A 21,075-nucleotide genomic window follows, 5' to 3' on the forward strand; every position below is an offset into this window, starting at 1 on the left:
TTGCTTCCAGAGTATCCTTGTCTTCCTTGGGTGGCAGGCTATGCCTTGGAATGATGCAGCGATCCATTTGTGCTCTAAGTGAGTGCCTCCCTTATTACCAGCCGTCCAAACTGCTGGATGCCACCATGCACCTACTGAACTCTAGATGAACTTTTACAAGCTAGGGTTGATGCAAGATGTCTTTACTGCTGTAGTTGTTCAGATGGAGAAGGGAAGGCTCTGGGGAGACCTTCCAGCACTTAAAGTGGGCCTACAGGAAATACAGGAGGGACGTCCCTGGAGGTGTTCAAGAAACATCTGGATGTTGCACTAATGGACGCGGTTTAGTGGGGAAATATTGGTGTTAGGTGGACATTTGGCCTGGATAATCTTAGAAGTCATTTCCAACTGCCTATGACTCTTTATCAGGGATTGCAGTGATAGGATAACAGGTAACAATTATGAACTAAAGAGGGGGGAATTAGGTTAGATGTTAGGAAAAAATTCTTCACTCAGAGGGCAGAAAGGCCCAGAGGCTGCCCAGAGAAGCTGTGGTGCCCCATCCCTAGAAGCTCTCAAGGCCAGGTTGGATGGGGCCCTGGGCAGCCTGAGCTGGTGGGGGGCAGCCCTGCCCACGGCAGGGGGTGGGGCTGGGTGGGCTTTGAGGTCCCTTCCAACTCAAAGCACTCTATGATTCTACTTATTCGTTGTGCTTCACTCCAAGCTTTCACTCCAAGGCACGTTTTCCAAACATATTCTCTCTGCTCTTAAAACCCTTGCCAGCTTTCAGCATTCTCTATGAGGAGTGTAGAGCTGCACTGTGTCACAGTGGCGTTCCCATCAGGTTTCAACATAAAGTGAAACCTGTTCACACCCACAGACATGTCCTGCTTAATGCCCTGAGTCCTCCTGGCTGCAGGAGCTATACAAGGAGCCCAGTTCAGGCCACTGATCCTAAGTGTTTTTTTAATGTGCCTTATCTCAGTGCAATACTCTGTGCTCTATGCTGTTCCTAGAGGTTTTGTTTGAGGATCACTTTTCAGTGTGGGTTTTGGAGGGATTTAAAATCACTTGTAAACTGCAGCTTGAGTGTTTCTCTGTAAATTTGCAGTGTACATGTGTGAATGTGAGTTTCACTGTCTGGTTGATATTTATTTAGGATTTACAGGCTGTAAGACTTAGAAGGGTTTCCCCTCCTTCCCCTTTTGGAGTTGGTTATCATCAGAACCACATCTTTAAAGAAACCATAAAACCCTTTCTGGATTTCATGATTTCTCCAGGCTTTTCAACACCTCAGTATTCATTTTTCACCCCGGGGTTTTATTATTATATTTTTTGGCATACATTGTTCTTTCTCCTCTGCTTTGCCCATTAATCCTTATTAATCTTCAGGGGTAGTACAGTCTAGCAACTTGAACATGGCACCTGGGATTGAAAGACCTAAGCGCTAATCCTGGCTTTGCAGCTGACTTCCATGTGGCTTCAAATGGGCCACGTCTCCATCTCTGTCTCCCCATCAATCCTACAGAGATAATAATTCTTACTTAACTGTACCTAAATACCTCTCAAGGGCATTGCATTAGGTGGTTAATACTTGTTAAGTGTTTTGGCTCTCCGAATTACTGCATAAGCAGCATGGGTATTAATCATTCAGAATTTTATATAACTGTGAATGCTGAGTCTTCTGCTCTGCATCTGTTCAGGTTTCTCCTGAATTCTGGCCCTGACCAGCATGCAGCTTTTCAAGGCAGATGAGTTCACTTCTTCAGATGACTTAATCTTTTTTAGTGGAGACAAGCAGGAGGACCTTGGTACTTTACATTGGTTTTTGGAAAGTCCTTGAAGCTTTACAATAAAAAAATTGTTAATTGTCACCTATGCTGGAGGAAGGTCTCAGTCATCACAAGCAAAGCAATGGCCATCTTGGAAAACATCCTTTGGTTCCAAAGTAGACTTGTTGAGGAAAAGGCAATGTAGTTGAAGTACTGCTTACGCTCAGGATATCTCAGGCAAAACATCAGTGTTATGACAAAGGTTTTGCAAGCTTTGGTGAAAAGTCTGAGAGCCCAGGATTAAATCAGGATTTTTCCAAAGCTCCGTATAGGTGAAAATGAGGGTAATGCAAGCCTTACTTCCCTATATACTGGTAAATCTGCCCAGTGAGGTGCTATGCCAATTGTCTGCAAAGAATTTCTTACTACTAGTGCTTGGACTGTGCTAGCAGAAAAAAGAAAACAGGATAACTTCCTAAGTTGATTGAAACCAGTGTGTCACCTCCTGTGGACCACTTTCATTCATTTCTTTCTTATTTCTTTAACCTCTTCCTTTTTTCCATGTTCCTTTTCTTTTCTTGCATCCACAAAGGCCAGTGCAGTGGATGGGCAGGAGGTGATCCAGGCACGCAACAGAAGCCCAGGAGAATCCCATGGGGGAACAGGCAATCCCCCTGCAGTCCATTGTACAGTGCAGATGTCCATGTGTAGCCATGAAGGACCAAGCTAATAGCCTTCTATGATGTAATCACCAGTGGCACAGAGTCTGGTTGTAACTAGCAGTGTGCGGAGAGCAGTGGACATTATGTACCTTGACTTCAGCAAGGTGTCTGACAGCATCTCCCACAACATCTTTGTTTTATGGGACAGAAAATGTCCCATATTATGTGAGTGCATGGTGAGGTGGTTTGAGAACTGGCTGACTGTCAGAGCTCAGAGGGTAGTCGTCAGTGGTGCAGGGTCTTGTTGGAGGCCTGTAACTAGTGGTGCTCCCCAGGGGTTGGTACTGGGTCCAGTCTTGTTCAGCATCTTCATCAGTGACCTGGATGAAGGGATAGAGTCCACCCTTGCAAGACTGCTGATGATACAAATCTGGGAAGATTGGCTGACACACCTGAAGTCTGTGATGTCATTTAACAAGACCTGAGCAGACTGAAGAGTTAGGCAGGGAGGAAACTGATGAGAGCAAGTGTAGAGCCTTGCACCTTGGGAAGAATAACCACATGCATCAATACAGGTTAGGGGATGACCTGTGGAGAGGAGCTCTGCAGGCAAGGACCTGGGGGTCCTGGTGGACAACCAAGAAGGCCTGGGGTGCATAAAAAAGAGTATGGCCAGAAGATTGAGGGAGGTGATCTTCCCCCTCTTCTCTGCCCTGGTGAGGTCACATTTGGACTACTGTGTCCAATTAGTTTTAAAAAGTTAAAAAATAGACAGGGATAATGGAGCAGGAGGGCTGGAAGAGCAGGGGCAGAGAGCAGACACGGAGGAGTGACAGAGATAAAGCATTATGGATGGATCACAACCTTCATTTCCCTATGCTGAGTATGTTTTTCCTGTGACAGTAACTAGGTGGTGATCATTCTGTCCTTATCTCAACTCTTTTGCCCTTTTCCATGCCATTTCTCACCCTGTTCCATAGAGGAGGGGCAGTGAGTGTGGTGTGCGGAGTTCAGCTGTCCATCAGGGTAAAGCCACCACAGATGCCAGCACCTCCCCAGCCAAGGCTGTGTGCCCAAGGGGAGCACAGCTGGTGGGGCTGTGGCTGGTGCTGGTCCTCATCACTCTGTCTTCTGCTTCCCTTGTTCTCCAAAGCTTGGCCGGTGCTAAAAGCTCACAGGCTGACAGGGACAGACAGGTATAACAACAGAGAAACTATGCAGTGGAGTAAGCAAGCACGTGCCCTTTGGGCTCCTGAATGTGTCAGGGGTATGCTCTCCTATTACAGCCTGTAATAGCTGTGGTATTGCAAACAACTTTAATTTGTGCTCTAAATTATCTGTGGCTGTGGGTTATTTAACCGTCCTCCTGCAGGCATGCTGCAATGAATTTCCCTGAAGGCAAACAGAGGTTTATGGCCACCCCTGTGTGGGGCACAGGCCCAGAGGCAGTGGCTGACTGCAGTGAGAGCTCTCCCTGTGGCAACAGAAGCTGCTGGATGGTGAAACTAATTCAGCGAGGTTTTACAAACATTTGTGCAAGGACGAGGGAAAGCAAGACTGGAGATGTAGGGGATAATCACTCCTTCTGCTTCAAATCAGCAGGCATTGCTGAATCAATTGCATCAGAAGTTCCCATGGCCATCACAACAGATGTTCATAGAGGAATTCCAATTCACCAGGGAAAAGAAACTAACCAAAGACAGCAAGAAGGTGGTTAAGGAAGTTACAGGAGGTAGTGAGAAAAAGCATGAGGTTGAGAAGGGTGATACCAGAAGGGATGGACAGGCCTAGAAGTTGTACTTGAGCTATAACTTAGTTTGGTTGCAGCATCAACATGTAGAAATAAAGAAGAAGCGCCTGTATTTTATCTCCTGGTCTATTTTTAGAGATTCACATGGAGATCAGAGTGCTGTCTTTGAATCTGCCTGGAATTTGTTTGTGTCCAAGAGTCAGGCTTATCCTCAACTGTCATCCGTGGTGGTGGCATTCGTATTTAGAACTAGATCCTGTCTGCCAGTGCATGATAGACAGTGACTCTGATTTTGTAAGATAGGCAGTGATGTGAACCAAGTTTGGCAGGACAAGACCGAACCCTTATTTTGTTCCATCCGACAGTTTCAGTGAGGCAGTCTTGGCCTTCTTGTCGTGCATGGTGGAAGTGCAAATTTAGATGTCACAGAGATTATAAAATCAGAGCTGGCAAACCACAGAAAGGCTTGGCTCAGCTGGCTTAAACCTTGCTCTGGACTTGAGCTGTGTTGGATACCAAAAGGATTGATTCTCTAATACACAGGAAATAATGGACTTAGCTGAGTTAAGCAAGCCTGTTATAAAGGCAGTTTCCTCTGGTCTGAAAATGCACTCATGTTGCAGTGGCAGAGAGCAGAGCAGGCCATTTGGATTAAACACGAAAGTGTCTGAGTGTCCAGCTACTCTTAACCGTAAACTTTGTAGCAAGGATGCAGGTTCCATGCTTTCTTTTGCTTTTCTTTTTGCTTTCTTCAGCACTGTGTTCTCAACTCCAATCTTCTTCTGCTTGTCTTCACTTCCGATCAAGCACTGAATATTGCACTGATGAAGAGGTGAATAAGGGAGCACAACACTAAAATGACTTAATGTGGTTAAAATAGTTGGATGCAGCATATGTGCACATAATTAACGCTGCCTGAAAAATAGTCTTTGTGATGAACAGGGCCATGCTATAATTTGCCTGATCTGGTTCCTCCTTCTTGATGTACCTGGCTTTGCTCTTCATGTGGCTGATCTTCGACACCAGAATGCTCAGAAAGTGCCATTGTACCAGAGCAGGTTTGATGGTAAGAAAGCTTATAGCCACTTTGTCCGTCCTGCAATTTCTTTTGAGGAGAGACTGAAGGAATTGGGGCTGTTTAGTCTGAGGAAAAAGAGATTGAGGGGAGACCTTATTGCTCTCTTCCAGTATCTGAAAGGTGCTTACAGTGAGAGCAGAGTTAGTCTCTTCTCACTGGTGACAGGATGAGGGGAAATGGCCTCAAGTTGTGTCAGGGAAGGTTTAGGTTGGATATCAGGACAACCTTCTTTACAGAAGGGGTTGTTACACACTGGAATGAGCTCCCCAGGGAGGTGGTTGAGTCACCATCCCTGGATGTGTTTAAAAACCATCTGGATGTGGTGCTCAGGGACATGATTTAGTGGAGGGTTGTTAGGGTAGTTTGGTTAGGTTGTGGTTGGACTTGATGATCTTTAACATCTTTTTCCAACCTGTGTGACTCTATGACTCTGTGATTCTTTCAAAATCCATTGCAGGTTGATTCAAATTAGCTGCAATATTAGATTCCATAGGAAGAAGTAGTGCTAATCTAGACTGCTGAAAATTATCCTTTCTGGAAGAAAGTGTATGTGTAATTGTTCACTTCAGAGTAATTTCTAAGTTTTTGATGACTGTTGGTCCATATCCAGATAGGAGAGGGAGAAGTCCTACACTTTATTAAAAAAATAGTCTTTAAATGCATTCTGTCTCACTTGTTTCTGGCTACCATTGAAGCACAGCTTTTGGACCTGATAAATAAATCATTTCTCATTGCTACTTATGTGGCCACACTGACTGCCACTGTCCATGGGGAAGGACTTTTATCCTGTTGCATCAGCAGGGTGGATTTGTCTGGCAGACAGCTCTGCCAGAAACAAGCAGTTTTAGCTCTGAGACCTTCAGCAGACATGTGATGAGGGGAAGCATGGGCACAGATGTTCCCACTGGAGCTGTGGGAACAACCCGAATCAGCACTGAGCTCTCAATCTTGGCTATGGCCAAAGAGCATGGATGTACTCCTAGACTAGAAGCTCCCTCTGGCTGTCCCCAGGCTGTGATGGGTAGGGGCAGTCCCTGGAGCCCCCAGCAGCTTTGGGTCAGATCGTGCTCCTGAGAGTTTATTTCTCTGCACTGAAGTTGTTTCTCATGACCTTCCTTGAGGCTACCCTTCTCTTGAGGTCTCCCATGGAGGGATATGGGCTCAGTTAGTTTTGGCCACCCTGCAGAAGGGCTGGGTGGTCTCAGGCTGCCTGTGATCCTGTAGGGATGCCTGTCCCTGTCCCTTCAATGGAAAGGCAGTGACTCCCTGGCAGGCATTGCCTTCACTCTTTTTTTTTCATGCAGGGAGAAAATCAGTGAGCCCAAGAGCATCATAGCTCACTGCCTCCCTGCACTCCATGTGCCATGGGTGCCCTCATCCCCCACTTTTATTTGCTGTGGCCATGAGTTGTTTCTAAAGAGAAGGAAAAAGAAAAAAAAAAAAAAAAAAGGACTAAGACTTCGTTTTTCCTTTCAAGATACAGCAGGGGATTGAGTTTGGAGCTGCGTCCCTGGGAGGGTGTTCTGATTGCTTCTTCAACTTCTGTTTATACAATTTTACAAAATTTTGGCAGGAATCAAGAGCACATACCAGGGTGTTGGCTTTTATGAATCTCATGGGATGTGAAAGTCAAGCTGACTGGATGAACTTTGGTTACATATTCCAGACAAGCACAATGACTCTATTTATTCAGACTTGGCAGCCAGAACGCAGATTGACTCTGTGGGTAATAAATTTTCACAGCCACAAAACTTCAGCGGCAACCAACCTGATCCCGCGCAGAAAAAATGCATGCAAGGAAGCAGACTGGGGCTGCAAAAATATGTTAGATTATTATTCCATGTATGTGTACCAGTCAGTTAATTTATTTGGCTATTGATTGACAAGAATTGCACAAATGAATCCAGGGATCTTTTTTCCCCTTAAAGGAACAACTTGCTATTACAAAATTTTCATATTGTAAAAGGACGAGTAGAGGGAAAAGAGGAGAATTGTTCATGTTACAATTGACAATCTCCTTCTAATATTTCACCCAAGACTGATTTAAGTTATCCGGTGACCTCTACAGAGAAGAGCATGGTGTTATAATGGGGACTGCTTCATGTGCTGTGCCACACTTCAAGGAACCAGAAGGCAATAACCACTACAATTCAGCATTCTGAACAATCTTAAGTACAATTTTGACATCTTCATGCTACAAAGCTTCAGATGCTTTCTGGGAGAGATGATGGTGAAATTATTACACTGTGTTATAAATCAAAATGAATTGGCTCTTTAACTTGCAGATTTATGTTAACCACCTTGGTATCTGTTAATTGCTTGCTCTTCAGATATTGATTGGGGATTAAAAACTATATTTTCTTCAATCTGTGTGATGTAAAATATGCCAACAGGAAATTTTCCCTCTGCATATTAGATCCTATGATCACTGCCTGTAAAATTAAAACGATCAGTTTAAATGGATAAACTATGCTCATTAAAGAGGAAAAATACATTTATGTAATTAAAATTAAGAGACTAATATGTGTGGATAATGTCATTACTGTGGGCATACACACACTCGGCTCAAACCCAGCCTCCTTCACCTCTCCTGGGTCTATGAATCTTGCTACCTTAATTGCTGGCATGGAAGGAACATTTGGGATCCCGAGGCTCTTCATCATGCGTCTGTCTTGCTCTTGGCCTCTCTTGCCCATTACTCACATTCTCTGGGTTGGGTATAGCCCTCCAAATACCAGCCGTAGGGGCTGTGGTAGCACCTGTCCCTGCCTGCGCTGCTGCAGAGACTTTCCATTTGCTGCCTGGCAGTTTCAAACATTTGCACATGCACAAAATTGCTTTCTAAGTTTTCAATTTTTTTAAATCCCAAACTTCCTCATCTAGGAATTAACAAAAAGAAAAAGCTTCCCAGCTCTTGCACAGTTCATCTTCGGCTATTTAAGAAATTAGACTACTTACATGAGTATGATTGCTGAAAGGTCAGTTAATTCAGTAAGGAATATCTGAGAATCACTCATGTATGGTTCCTATGCCTTCATCTTTGATTTCCTTCTTTCCTGCCCCTGAACTCAGGAAGAGATCTGTGATTAAAGAGCCTCAGATTTAAAAAATGAAAGAAAATGGGTTCTTCCTCTGACATTTAGATGTGGATCCATGTTATAACCTGTTAATTTATTTGGAAGAGTGGGTCTGTGTTATTCTTTTTTGGGCCCATTTCCTGCTTGGTAGATGAAAATTGTGTTTTGTTTATTTAGCAGACACAACCATTTAGGGTTGTTCATTAAGCAAACCTGCAGGTCTCAAGTGAGATTCTGCAAAGCATTTCGTATAGCCAGAGGCAACCTGTGCCCTCGGGAGCTTTTTATCCATACAACCAAGTTAGGAAACAAAAAAAAAATTGAGGTTATTCCATTTTAGAGCGAGGGGACCACACCAATGTAGCTGCTAAAGGCTGCTCATGACTGACACTTAGCAATAGGACTTTGGCTCTGCTTCTTGCCGTGCTGGTGGCAAATACTGCTTGGCTTTGGGTGCTGGTAGTATAGATATAGTACAGAAGTATAGAAAAAGTCTTGGGCTGGAGCAAACACTCTATGAAACTCTCATTGCTGAACAAAGACCTGGTGTGGCACACAGTAAGAGCAACCTGAGGACAGTCTATCCCTGCTACAGGATGCTCATTCTTCAGACAACTCTTCATGTCCCTCACTGAACATCTCCCTACACTGTCTGTGTGCTGTACTTTAAACTATCTAGACAAGCAGGAAGAATAATTAAATGTGAAGTGTTTGGGGATGAAATGCATTAAACAAAAGGAAATTGCATAAATATGTAAATAATTGAATCCATGTGCTGAATCTTAATACAATAAAGCTTTGCTCAAAATAGATGAAATAATGGTTTAATATAAATATGAAAAGGATTTGACTTACTTGTTGCTTGGAATATATTGTAAAATACAAACTTATAATAACTAGAGTTAAAATAAAACCTGGAAGAGCTTCAGGTCCACATACCTAGAGTTATTTGCCTAGGGTCCTGAATTTCAGAAGTCTAGATAGCTCCAGTTATCCTCAATTGAAAAAAATCACATTTGAAAGCTGTGTTATATCCCAGCCTGGAGCGACTTGTGAGTTGCAAGGAGGGTAATGTCTCTTGCTCCTCATACTTTAGTGAAGGCATGGGATATGCATTTTAGGGCAAGGAGAAGGGAAGGTAGCTCTTGCTTTCCCATTCTCCACCAAATCCATACCAGTATATTGGGAAAGAGCTTGTGATAGTAAAGTCTGGCAACTAGGAATCCAGTTGGCCACGCAAAAATCAAGATCCAGCTCTACTGTGGTGAGCACAGACCCCCAACCTTAAAAAAACCCAGCTCTCCTGACCCATAGAAAACATCTGGAGAAGTATGTGCTCCCAGACAGGCAGTTTGGGGTCTTTAAAGCCCAGGAGAGGACCCTACTGACTGTTCCATAGATGACCAGCCAGGGTTCTAGGCAGGTAAGCTGCCCAGAGGCTGGCCGCTATGGCCCAGCTTGTGCTCAGTTTGGCCTCAACCCTTAATCCAAATTCCTGTTTCTTCCCTCCTTGGCTGCTCTATAAAACAAAACAAAATCCAATCAGGAGGAGACTGATACAAAAACCTTCTGGGTTGCATCAAGGTAATAAATCAAGACCCCTGCAGAACATTCCCCACAAATACAGCAGTTAGCACATGCAGTCTGGCTCAGAGCAAGAACATCTGTTACTCCATTTACAGTACTTTCATGTATTTTGATAACCTTGATGTATATTTTGAAAAAGCATTAGCAAAATATTTGCAGTATCTCTGTCTTGACAAGAAACATGTTGCAAGTTACATGGTTCTTGTCTGGTTCTTACCTGGTCATTCTCTTCTTCATCACTGCTTAACTTGAGGTCATCTTCTAGCATTCTGGAAAGCAAACAGTAAAATCATTTATAGTTATGTTTTTTTTTTACCAAAATGTTTCAGATCTCTGAGCTACTGTAAAAAAAAAAAAAAAAAAGTAATTGAAATAGAAAATATATTTTATGCCAGTAACACTGTAGAAGTGACACTGTCTTTATAATTTTTTTCTTAGCCAATTCCTATCAACCTCTTAATTCATTTCCTACAATTGGTGCCTAAGGGAAAATGTTTACTAAAGTAATAATGGATTTTGCAAAGATTATTGTTATTACAATCACCGACAAACAATTTTTGTGTGCTAAGAATAATATTTTTGATGCTGACAGGTCAGTAGTCTCTCTGAAAGGAAAATTTTGCTCCGCTTGGCTTTGTGCTCACAAAACACAAGTAGGTATTTACACTGGCAGTTCCACAGCAGAAAATAAGATTCACTGATGTTTCCCAAAGGCCATTTTTACTTTATTGCCTGGTTGATGTAAGATTGACATTGACTGAAATGATTAAAACTGAAATGTATTATCTCAGTGCATAGGAGTATGCATGAGGAGTTCACGATCATATTAATATAGAAAATAATGCATCTTTTCTAATGGGGATTTCACCCTCCTTTCCTATAACCTTTCCTCAGTTTGCTTCAACGGGCTCTCAAAAAAGAGGAGTCTGTCTTTACTTGCATGTATTTTTTTACTAGCTAAGGTTAAGTAACCAGCAGTTAAAGGAGCTGAGGAGGTGCAAAGCTTTCCCCCAGCACTTGAAAGGTTTTAAAAAACGGGACCTATTTATAAAAAATGCCCCTGTAATAACAATAATCATTCAGAAAGTTGCTAATTTTTCTTGCGTTCTGGGAAAAGGGAATCTGTAATTTAGCTTCGACTCCAGAAGAAAGCTTGGGGAACAATTTAAACACATTCTGTGACGTGGGTGGTCCCTGGAGTGTAAATATATCAAGAAGACATATGTAGTAATTTCAAACCACCTCCTCGTTCTTGCGTCTGGATCTTCCAAGAGTGTGCCTGGAAAGAGGGGCTCTTAAATGGGCTGCATGGTGTGCCAGGTCTGAAAAGAGTTCCGAGTCTCTCCCCGTTCCTTGAAACTGGTTGCTGTTGGCACCGTGAGCAGCTGAGTGCAAAGCTGCTGCTCTCACGGTTGTGTCCCTGTTTCCCTGCAGCACCTTTGGGAGGACGTAGGTGTACCAGAACAAGAATAGGGGCAGAACAAGAACTCTTGTTCTCTCACCTCTTACATGCTCATGCCTTCTTTCTGCCCCATTTAATTGTACTTACTACTTACGCTGATATTTTTTCCCTGTAAAACCCACACAGAACATAATAATAAAAAAAATCTTGTGATGCAGACACCTTAAGACATCCATTAAGCTGACAACCTTACTGCAACTTTCTGGTGTTTCACCAGGAATTATGTCCACAGGCAGAAAAACACTCAGCAAGTGAAACAGATATCTAAAGATACCTTTCAGAGAAATATACCTTTCTAGAAAGAAGCTATAAGAAAGAGGGGGACAGACTCTTTAGTAGGATCTGTTGTGATAGGACAAGAGGAAATGGTTTCAAACTAAAAGTGGGGAGATCTAGATCAAATATGAAGGAGAAGTTTTTTAAACAAGGGTGGTGAGGCATTGGCATGGGTTGCTCGGAGAGGTGATGAATGCCCCATCCCTAGAGATGCTCATGGTCAGGCTGGACAGGGCTCTGAACAACCTGATTGAACTGTAGGTGTCCTTATTCAATCCTGTTGAGCTGAACTAGATGACTTTTAAGGATCCCATCCAACTCAAACAATTCTTTCATTCTACGATGCAAATGAGATTCATCTACCAGGTGCAAAAATATGGGAGGCAAAGCTTCCTGTAAATGTTGTAAGACCTGTGTTGGCTTTGGGTCCCAAAGTTCACAGGGGATCCTTTAGAACAAATAACATTATAGTTGCTTTTATTTATTTAATTTTTATTTAGATTTTTTGGGGGCATTCCTGAGAAAATAGTGTTGGAAAATATGTAAAAAGCTCCAGTATGGAACTAAGCATTATGTAACTAAATGTGATGAAATCTGCAGGGATCATTATTTAAGCAGAAAGAGATCTGCTTATTGTGGGAGAAGTAAAGAACTTGTGGTGTTGTTGCTCATAATTCCTTTGTTGTAGGTGCTTGAATCCCTGATAGAAAGGTGGTAGTTTAGTACATCGTTTAAGATGCAACTGGTTAGATCTTCTCCTAAAAAGAAGCTGAAAAACAAAACTTATAATAAAGTGTTAGGTAGCTCTATGTTTATTAGTGCCCCATCTTTTTGTGCCAATCTGAAAAAACATGTACGGTGAGGCTGCGATTAGATGTTACTACAAAGCTTTGAAGGCTCCAGGTTGTGTGGAAACACGAGTGGGCTTTAGGCAAGACAAAAGACGTGTGTGCAGGGATCATCCACACAAAAGGAACAAGAAACCACAGTGCTGGCCCACTGAGCTTCCCCTGCTTGTATATCTTAGCCTGTCTTTATTTTTCTTGTCTGTTTCTCATTTTAGTAGTGCTGCTTTCCAAGAAAAGCACTGCCTGCCCAGGGCTCGTGGCCCCTCTTGGAACTACCGTAAGCGCACAAACAATCCCCAAATGCTGGTGATAGGAAAAAGCAAGTCACCATAAAATGATTTCTTGCTTTCTTGCTTTTTTGTTTTTCCCCAGAGTTGGATCAAACCTGCCTGATCCATACGTTTGTCACAAGGACATATCAGGTTAGGAAAGCTTGCCAGATGTAGAGTTCTACCTTGCAAAGACAGGATCTGATTTCCTACTGTGCAGGAATAACTTCAGTGCCTGAATGTCCTGGTGGACTCACAGGCTGCTTCCACTGCCAAGTCAGACCCGAAGCCCTGATCTACAGAGCACTGCTTGGAGCACAACAAACTGTCACCAGCGACTTCACTTCCATCTGTCCCACAGAGCAGAACACTGGGCAGCTTTCAAAGCTCAGGCTGGACTCAACCAGGGGGGAGGAGTAGGCACTGGAGTTTGTGGGATGCTTGTCTGCAGGACAAGTCTTAAGGAAACCAGATCAATTTGGATCTGAATGCTTTTGACAAACAATTTGGCAAATCACTTCTACCACAACAACAATGTTGATTAAAACAAAAAGTCCATGATTAGACCAGCAGAATCTGTTTGAAGAAAGGAGGGGGACAGCAGAGAAGGAAAATAATTAAAGCTTGCAAGATTTTATGTTAATTTTAAGTTTATCTGAAAAGCACGGATTCAGTAAAGAATGAACTTTATTAGCAGAGCACTTCAGATCACGTTTAAATCAACCCGTGCTTAGGATGGAAATTCTTAATGCATGCTGCAACGCGGTACAATAGCAGACAAACATAAACAAGCTAACATGAAAATGCAGCCTCTTCAACACTGCCTCTCTGCAATTATTGTCTGTAACATGTCAGAGATTATGCAAAACTCAGAGCAAAAAATGGCATAGAATCATAGACTCAAAGATCACCAAAATAATCCAGTCAACCAACGAACCACCATCACCATGCCCATTAAGCTATGGCAAGATTTTTGGATATGCACTTGACTTTGACATGGTGAAACACAGGTAAAACGATGTGTAAATGCTGCTTTGTAAACAAAAGCTGGAAAAATCATGTGGTATTGGATGCATCTCTGAAAAGCACACATCACTTAGAGCTTCTGCAATTGAAGAAAGAGCACACGGATCTGGGTGGTCAGGAAGTTACTTTGCAGAACCTAATTATATATTTTTAGTGAAATCTCTGTGAGGTCACAGAGGCTGTGAGAGGAGGGAGGCTTGGGCAGGAGCTCTCTCTGCTCTCTAATTAATGCATCTGCTCCTTTATCTGCCAAGAATGTAACAGGTAGATTAGTAATGAAAGGAAATGAGGATGAGTTCAGGATATTGCAAAATGCCACAGCAAGGCAGCTGGTTTCTTTCTCGAGGAACCAATTGCAAGGTTTCAGCCATGGGTGCTGTGCCACTTGATGGGAAGGGAGGGGGGGGGGGTGAAGAGCTACATATATATTGTGGAAAATAGGCAGAAAGCCATCTAGAGGGTGCTGATATCCAATTTGTGCCAGTTTCAATATGACTCAGCATCCAAATCTCTCACATCTTGGACTGACTACTAAGCTGGTTCCATCAGCTGACTGGAAGGCATCTAATTCCACTGTTCATCCCATCATGTCAACAAGCAGGAGATGGTCAAAAGAACCCAGGATTTGGGATGGTGGAAGCTATGTTCAAAGCATGTGGTTAAGCTGAGACTTGTGGCTTCAGTATTTTGCTTTTATTTTTTAATCCTGATTTGTTATTGTTGGAAAGTAGAGTCCTAAGCAAGAATTGTCTTCAAGCCCAGACAGAGTCTGGGAGACAGTGGGAAAACATCTAGTTTCCCCTCTGGAAAGTCACACTGAAGTAACATCTAAGTGGGAAGATAGATCCAGGACTCAAGTCAGAGGCTTTTGGATTTGAAAGAGCTGGAGAAGGCATTGCTGGGGGAGAAGTTAATTGTGTGATGTCTGGCAGAGGAGATCATCAACAGGCAGTATGGGAATTCCCTGCTCCTACTGGCTGCACTATTTCTGATACAAGCCATGAAGTCCTTCCTTCCTCTGCAAATTACTTATTGAAATGTAAAACTCTCAAAAAATCAGTGGCTCAGCCTCTGTGGTTTTGTTTTGTGATTAGAGAGCTTGCCTTTTGGCTTGCAAATCAAAGGGCAAGAGAAGTGACTTCAAGAGAAGTTACAAAAAGGAGGGTGGAAAGTGAAGTACAATGCTAGATAGGTTTTTCATGATGATTCTGATAATTAGAGCAAAAAGAAGGAGATGGGAAAGGACAAATATCAATAGTAATTAAATCATTATCAAAAGCACTTTAGGAGAGAACATGCCAATGGTTTGCAAGCCTAGGGTACTAACGTGTATATGTTGCAGTTGTCATTTAAATAAATACAAAAGTCACCATCTTTGCAATTTGTGAAGGATCTCATGAATGTGCTAATCTGATCAAGTACACTGTTCCATTTTAATGCTATGTAGCATCTCAGTCAGAATACTGTGTTTATTAAGGACTTTTGTGATTTCTACTCATTATCTAGGAAACGGATTTCAGTAGTGGAAAAATATGTTGATTTTAGCTGAAGAGGAACCCCACAAAGAAAAAAACTGCGATGAAATATGAAAATCAGACACCTAAGTGCTCATTTGAGTTCATACCACAACATCTCATCTGACTGAGATGGCTTTGGGGCAAATTATCTGTTTTTTAATACATAATATTGACATTTTGTTTTCTTTTCTATAAATGTGCAGTGACCTTTCAAGAACCGGACATTAATTTCAACATCACCAGAAACCCAGCAAGAAGACAGATACTATTCTAAGTAGTGGTATGCAAGAAGGCTTTCAGACTGGCTCCAGCTGTTTAAAGTCGCAACTGATGCACCTACAGAGAGAAGAAAAAGCACTGCTTCATGTGATAGGGAAAAACCCAGTCCTTTCTGAAAGCACTACATTGTGCGAGATCTTTACCCCTTTTTCCCAGCAAAATGAAAGAGAGTGCCAGCTGGGAATCTGCCTTTCATATCCAAACTGTCCTCTTATGTTAGTGGGATTATTTCTGCTGGGAGTGCTCACAGATGTCATTTGATTTACTCACTAATAAGACAAATGTACCTTCAGTTTCTGTCTCTTTTTAGTTGCTTTCTAAAACACAAATAGTAGAAAAAAATATGCCTGGTAAGAAGGATAGAGTTTTCTAACAAGCAAATTAACAGGTTTCCATTCTTAAAAAAAAGAAAAAAGGAAAAGGAAAAAAAAAAAAAAGAAAAAGAAAAAGAAAACAAAAGGGGGAACAAATATTGTTATGAATACCTTGGTTACCTGCACATAACAGATAGCTAGCTGTATTTGCTACTCATCCATAGCCAAGAGTGGTATTTGTTTGCTAATCCTTAATACAGGAGTAGTTGTTTTTACACAGCATTAATTTTTAATTAACTGGATTCAGATTACCAAAATTATTTTCCATATTAGTGTCATAACTGATGCAAATCTTTCATTTTAAAATAAATTCATGCATTTATATTTCCCGAAAAGTGTGGCACTTATTCCTGTTTTATAGAAGATAAATCAAAAGTGTACAGATTGAGGTAAACAAGTAGATCGAGAAGGTATTTTATAAATGCTGTAACTGAGCTTTCAGCTGGCTTGTAAGGTCTCTGCAAGCATTGCTTGCAGCATCTGGAATTCAGTTTGGATATATGATGTTTAAGTTGTAAAAACTCGTCAACAAATAGTTTGTGTAAGTTCTACTACACAGAAATATGTAGGAAAACATGATTATATAGGATACTGTCAAATCTAATTAAAAACAGAGGAAGAAGGCCAGTAAAATCAGGCTGCTGAATTATTAACGTACTTAATGCTGGAATGAAGTATATATATCAACGTGAGATTTTATTCTAGAGCATACAATTTAAATGCCTGAAAAACTGACTCAGTCCATAGAAATAGAATTAGCAATTTCAATAAAAAATAGATGCTATGAAGGAGAAGTTTTCTGTCCTTGGCTTAAATCCATCTAAGCTGGTCTATGCCACTCTCCAAAACCATTTAAACTGGCTAAATGCTCTGCTAAATTCCCATTACGCTGACGATCTCATTAGAAATGCAAGGTAGTCCTCTTCGGGTAATGCAGCCATTACTCTCTCTATGAGCAGAAGCTGAAATAAGGCTTCCACCATTTGCATGAGGCTAGGTTCATTTCTCCTTCCCCAGGGCTCTTCCCAAGAAGGAGGGGATGGGAGAAAATGTTTTATTGTGTGCATGTGAAATATGGGGCTGGATGTGCTGTGTTAGTCAGACCCATCTATATGAAAGTGCAAGAAGAAGAGAAAACCTATCAGCCTGTATGGACAGGCTGAAACCCCTGCCAAGTGGTGCTGCAACTTAGAGGTGAGACCTGGAGCTTCCTAAACTTCAAATAACTGAGGGTGCATGCTATTATTGTTAGTGTAGGTGTTTCTCAAGGGCTGGCATGGTAAGGAGAACCAGAAATCAAACTGAAGGAAATAATGGGAAAGTTGATCCAGTTAAATCAAATGGTGAAATTTCAAACTACTTGATAGGGTGGGAAGAATCCAGCTGTACGTGTCCTTGCTCACTGCAGGGGTGTTGGATCAGGTGACCTTTAAGGGTCCCTTCCAACTCAAATGATTTTGTGATTCTATAAGAAAGACTCAGCACCACACAGTCGCAAGAGGCTCTGCTAGCATGGTGTCTGGGCAGAGGAACTTGCAGTACCTCTCTGGAAATGAGAAAAAGTCTTCTAAAAGAGGAAATAAACTAGTGTGAGCCCACTTTCTGAGCAAGAAAGCCATATAAAAATGCACATACACTCAGAGAGAGGGAAGAGTGATGAGCTACTTAGCCGCTTGCGCCTAAACACCGGCCTAAGTAGTCCAATCACTCAGAGGACTTACCAAAGTTTTATGGCTAATCACGCTCTGTGTGACAGGAGGAAACACATTTGGGGAATAAAAGTTCTGAATGAGCTACTTGCAATTTTCCAATCCATTTCTTGCCTCCCTGCCCCTGCTCCTTCCAGGCTCTCTGTGTGTGATTAGCAGTTATTTACTAACTCTCTCTCTCTGATTTCCTAGCAATTTCTGATCCTGCCATCTACAAAATATTAATTTCAAATGTGAAATGAAATAAGAGTGCATGAACTGCGCTGCCGGCATGTATGTCAGCTGTCGTGGCAGAAATCTGGGGGAATTTATGCGCCTGAGATAAAATTGCCACTGCTAAGTCTTCCCACTGAAGGTGCAGTATCTGATTTTGTACTTGGTGATTATTTTCTTATGAATAGCCTCTTTCTGCCTAATCCCCAGCATTATAAGCATCTGTCCTTATGTTGGAGTCATCATCCCACACATTTTTATTCTCTTGCTCCCTGGCGGATGACTGCAATCATCTGTAAAATGCTGACCGTTCATTTAGCAATGTTCATAACTGCGGATGCAGTGGTGTTTATTCATATCGTGCAGGCTGGGCAAAGGAAAAAAGACTGTGTAGGCTAGAGGTTCTTAAACTTCGCTCGGGTATCACTGCATCAAAACGAGAAGAGCCTTGTATCATCAAAGTGATGGGGAAAGTGGCAGCTCCTCATCCTTTTGTCACCCCCTGCACACCAGAATTTCGTGCCATCCTGCACCAGGGCAACCTGCTGGGCACTGACTTCTGCTGCTCACCTCCATCTCTGAAGCATTTTCAGAGTTGCAACTGCCCAAAACGGTCTCCACTGAGAACAAGGGAGACAGAGAGACATTCCTTGTTCTGGGATATAAAACATCAGGTCGTAGAATCATTTGTTCAGTTTGAAAAATACCTTAAAGATCATTGAGTCCATCCACAACCTAACTAAACTACCCTAAATGTAACAACCCTTTGCTAAATCATGTTCCTGAGCACCACACCTGAACGATTTTTAAAGACATTCAGGGATGATCACTCAGCCACCTCCCTGGGGAGCCTAGGCCATTTCCCCTTGTCCTGTCACGTGTCACCAGTGAGAAGCGACCAGCCCTGCTCTCTCTGTAATCACCTTTCAGGTACTGGAAGAGAGCAATAAGGTCTCCCCTCAGCCTCCTTTTTCCCATACTAAAAACCCCCAGTTCCTTCGGTCTCTCCTCATAAGGCATATTCTCCAAGCCCTTCACAAGCCTTGTTGCCCTCTGGAGCTGCTCCATTACCTCAATGTCCTTTCTGTACAGAGGTGCCCAAAACTGAACACAGTACTTGAGGTGAGGCCTCACCAATGCTGACTTCAGGGGCAGGATGACTTCCCTAGACCTGCTCACCACAGCCTTCCTGAGAGAAGCCAGAATGGTATTGGGTTTTTGGCCACTTGGGTAAACTGTCGGTTTCCTACAAGCCTCATCTCTTGAAGTGAGACTGAATTACTAAATATTTCAGACTGTTTGATAACCTGTTCCAGACTCACTGCTTTTTGCTAAATTCTTCCACTGTTGAATATATTTTTCTTCCACATCATAGCTATCAACACTGGATTTCCTCCCTGTTCAGCTGCTCCTTGGGCCAGGATCCCTCACTGCTATGACCTTCAGAAATGATTAAGAGACAGGATTCTGTTAATTTGCATTTAATTGATATTGCATGCCTCACATTTTAAGGTCTTAAACATCTATTATGGCTTCATTAGTAACTTTATCAGTCAAAGTTGACAGCTCCTAATAGAATGAAATCAGCTTTGGTTGATAAGAACATGAATTTATTTCCTTGAAAGTAAAAAACTGAATTGCAGTAATTGTAATCTTGCCCCTCAGTTCCTTAAAGAAACTCTGTTTGGGCTACCCAGGAACTTTCTTTGGGACAGGTGCCATGTGAGCTCTCCAAATACTCTTTAGGAACTCTACACTGTATTTGCTGTCTGCTGGTGTTCTGCATTTCAACGTGCATCACAAGTAGCTCTCCCTCAGACATTACTGGCCTGTGGCCTTGATGGCTCAAGTCAGCCTGAAAGATCTCAGATTTATGGATATTTGTATCTGGGGTGATTTAAAACAACGCATTCACTCTGGACACTGTCCAGCTTCCATTCTATTAGCTGCCCTGCTTTTTCTTGTACAAAAACATTTATTTAATCTAGTACTATTAACAACATTAATATTTCCAGCTAGTAAGAGGCTATTGCTGGAACTTCTTCACTGCTGTTGTTCTTTATATTCTTTAAGAATACCGTTATCTCTGAACTTTCCTTTGGTGTCCTCCACTTCCTTTGTCTGTATTTGGTGTTTATAATTCCTCTGTTATTTTTCCTCTTAATGTCACATGTATTTTATACTTTGTATCTGTCATACAGATTGCTCATTCAGTACTGATTTCTACATTTCTTTCACCAATGAAGCTCATCTGGCTTAAGGAAAAGATGTTTTTCAACTTGGATGTGGAAATTCAGGTTTTTGCTAACCTAATAAGCTCTATTAAAAAAAAATCCCTTCTACTTGTGCCCTTGTTTTGTTTTGTTTTTCTGTCTCATTAATTTCAGGTCAGCATGTTCTTCCAGAGTGGGACACCAGCTCTTCCTTGTTGGGATGGTCCTTTACTGGTAAGGACTGGATAAAATAAAACCAAAATCTAGTTCCTAGGCAACTACGTCCTTCCTATCAAGTGACTGAATTACCTTTATTCAAAGCAGAGATGAGCCTGTTTCGTGAAATGTCCAGAAAAGTGTGACAAACATCATGCACAATACTTATTTCATTTTAGTAGCCAGACAGAATGTATAGCATCTTCAAAATTAAGTATTTGAGAATGCATTTGTGACATCCACCTGTGCTTTGCATGCCATCCCCTCTCTCTAATGACTAGAACTGGGGACACGGTGGTACATGTATGATGGGTGGGCACAAGGAGGTCATCACCAAGCTGCCACAGAGGCACAGTGTGGTGAGATGGGAAAATATGGGAGTTCTGCCTCTTCCTCACCCCTGTGAACTCCAACCGGCAGCAGCACAACACCTAAAGACACAACAGGACTCCCAAAGTTTTTAGTGTTTCCTTTCAAATACTTTTTCTAGCCATTTCCTGGAAAGCCACTGTATTTTTCTCAGTCCCGTCTCCAATACTTATAGCTTCATTTAGTTTTAATATAGTTATAAATGGGCTGTAGCAGCCTGCTTCTTTTAATAACTAAGTAAATGAAACTCTGTCTGTAATAATAAATGAACCATCCATCTGGGAGGCCTCCAGTAAAAATTTCAACAGGTATTTATTGCTCCTTTATATAAACAGTACTCTGGACAATACAAGTGATTATACTCTCTGTCAACCCTGTCAGAAAGGAGACAGTATAGAT

General features: G+C 42.0%; 1 protein-coding gene across 1 annotated transcript in view; it reads right to left on the minus strand.

Annotated features, from left to right (window-relative positions):
- AFF3 (AF4/FMR2 family member 3) overlaps window positions 1-21,075 on the minus strand; it is a 315,282-nt gene that overhangs the window by 80,457 nt on the left and 213,750 nt on the right. The window contains exon 8 of the mRNA XM_015850512.2: window positions 10,123-10,174. Coding sequence (XP_015705998.1) covers window positions 10,123-10,174 — 52 coding nt within the window. The remainder of the gene's footprint in view (window positions 1-10,122; window positions 10,175-21,075) is intronic.

The sequence above is a fragment of the Coturnix japonica genome, chromosome 1, assembly GCF_001577835.2.
Source record: "Coturnix japonica isolate 7356 chromosome 1, Coturnix japonica 2.1, whole genome shotgun sequence".
NCBI classification, from domain to species: Eukaryota; Metazoa; Chordata; class Aves; order Galliformes; family Phasianidae; genus Coturnix; species Coturnix japonica.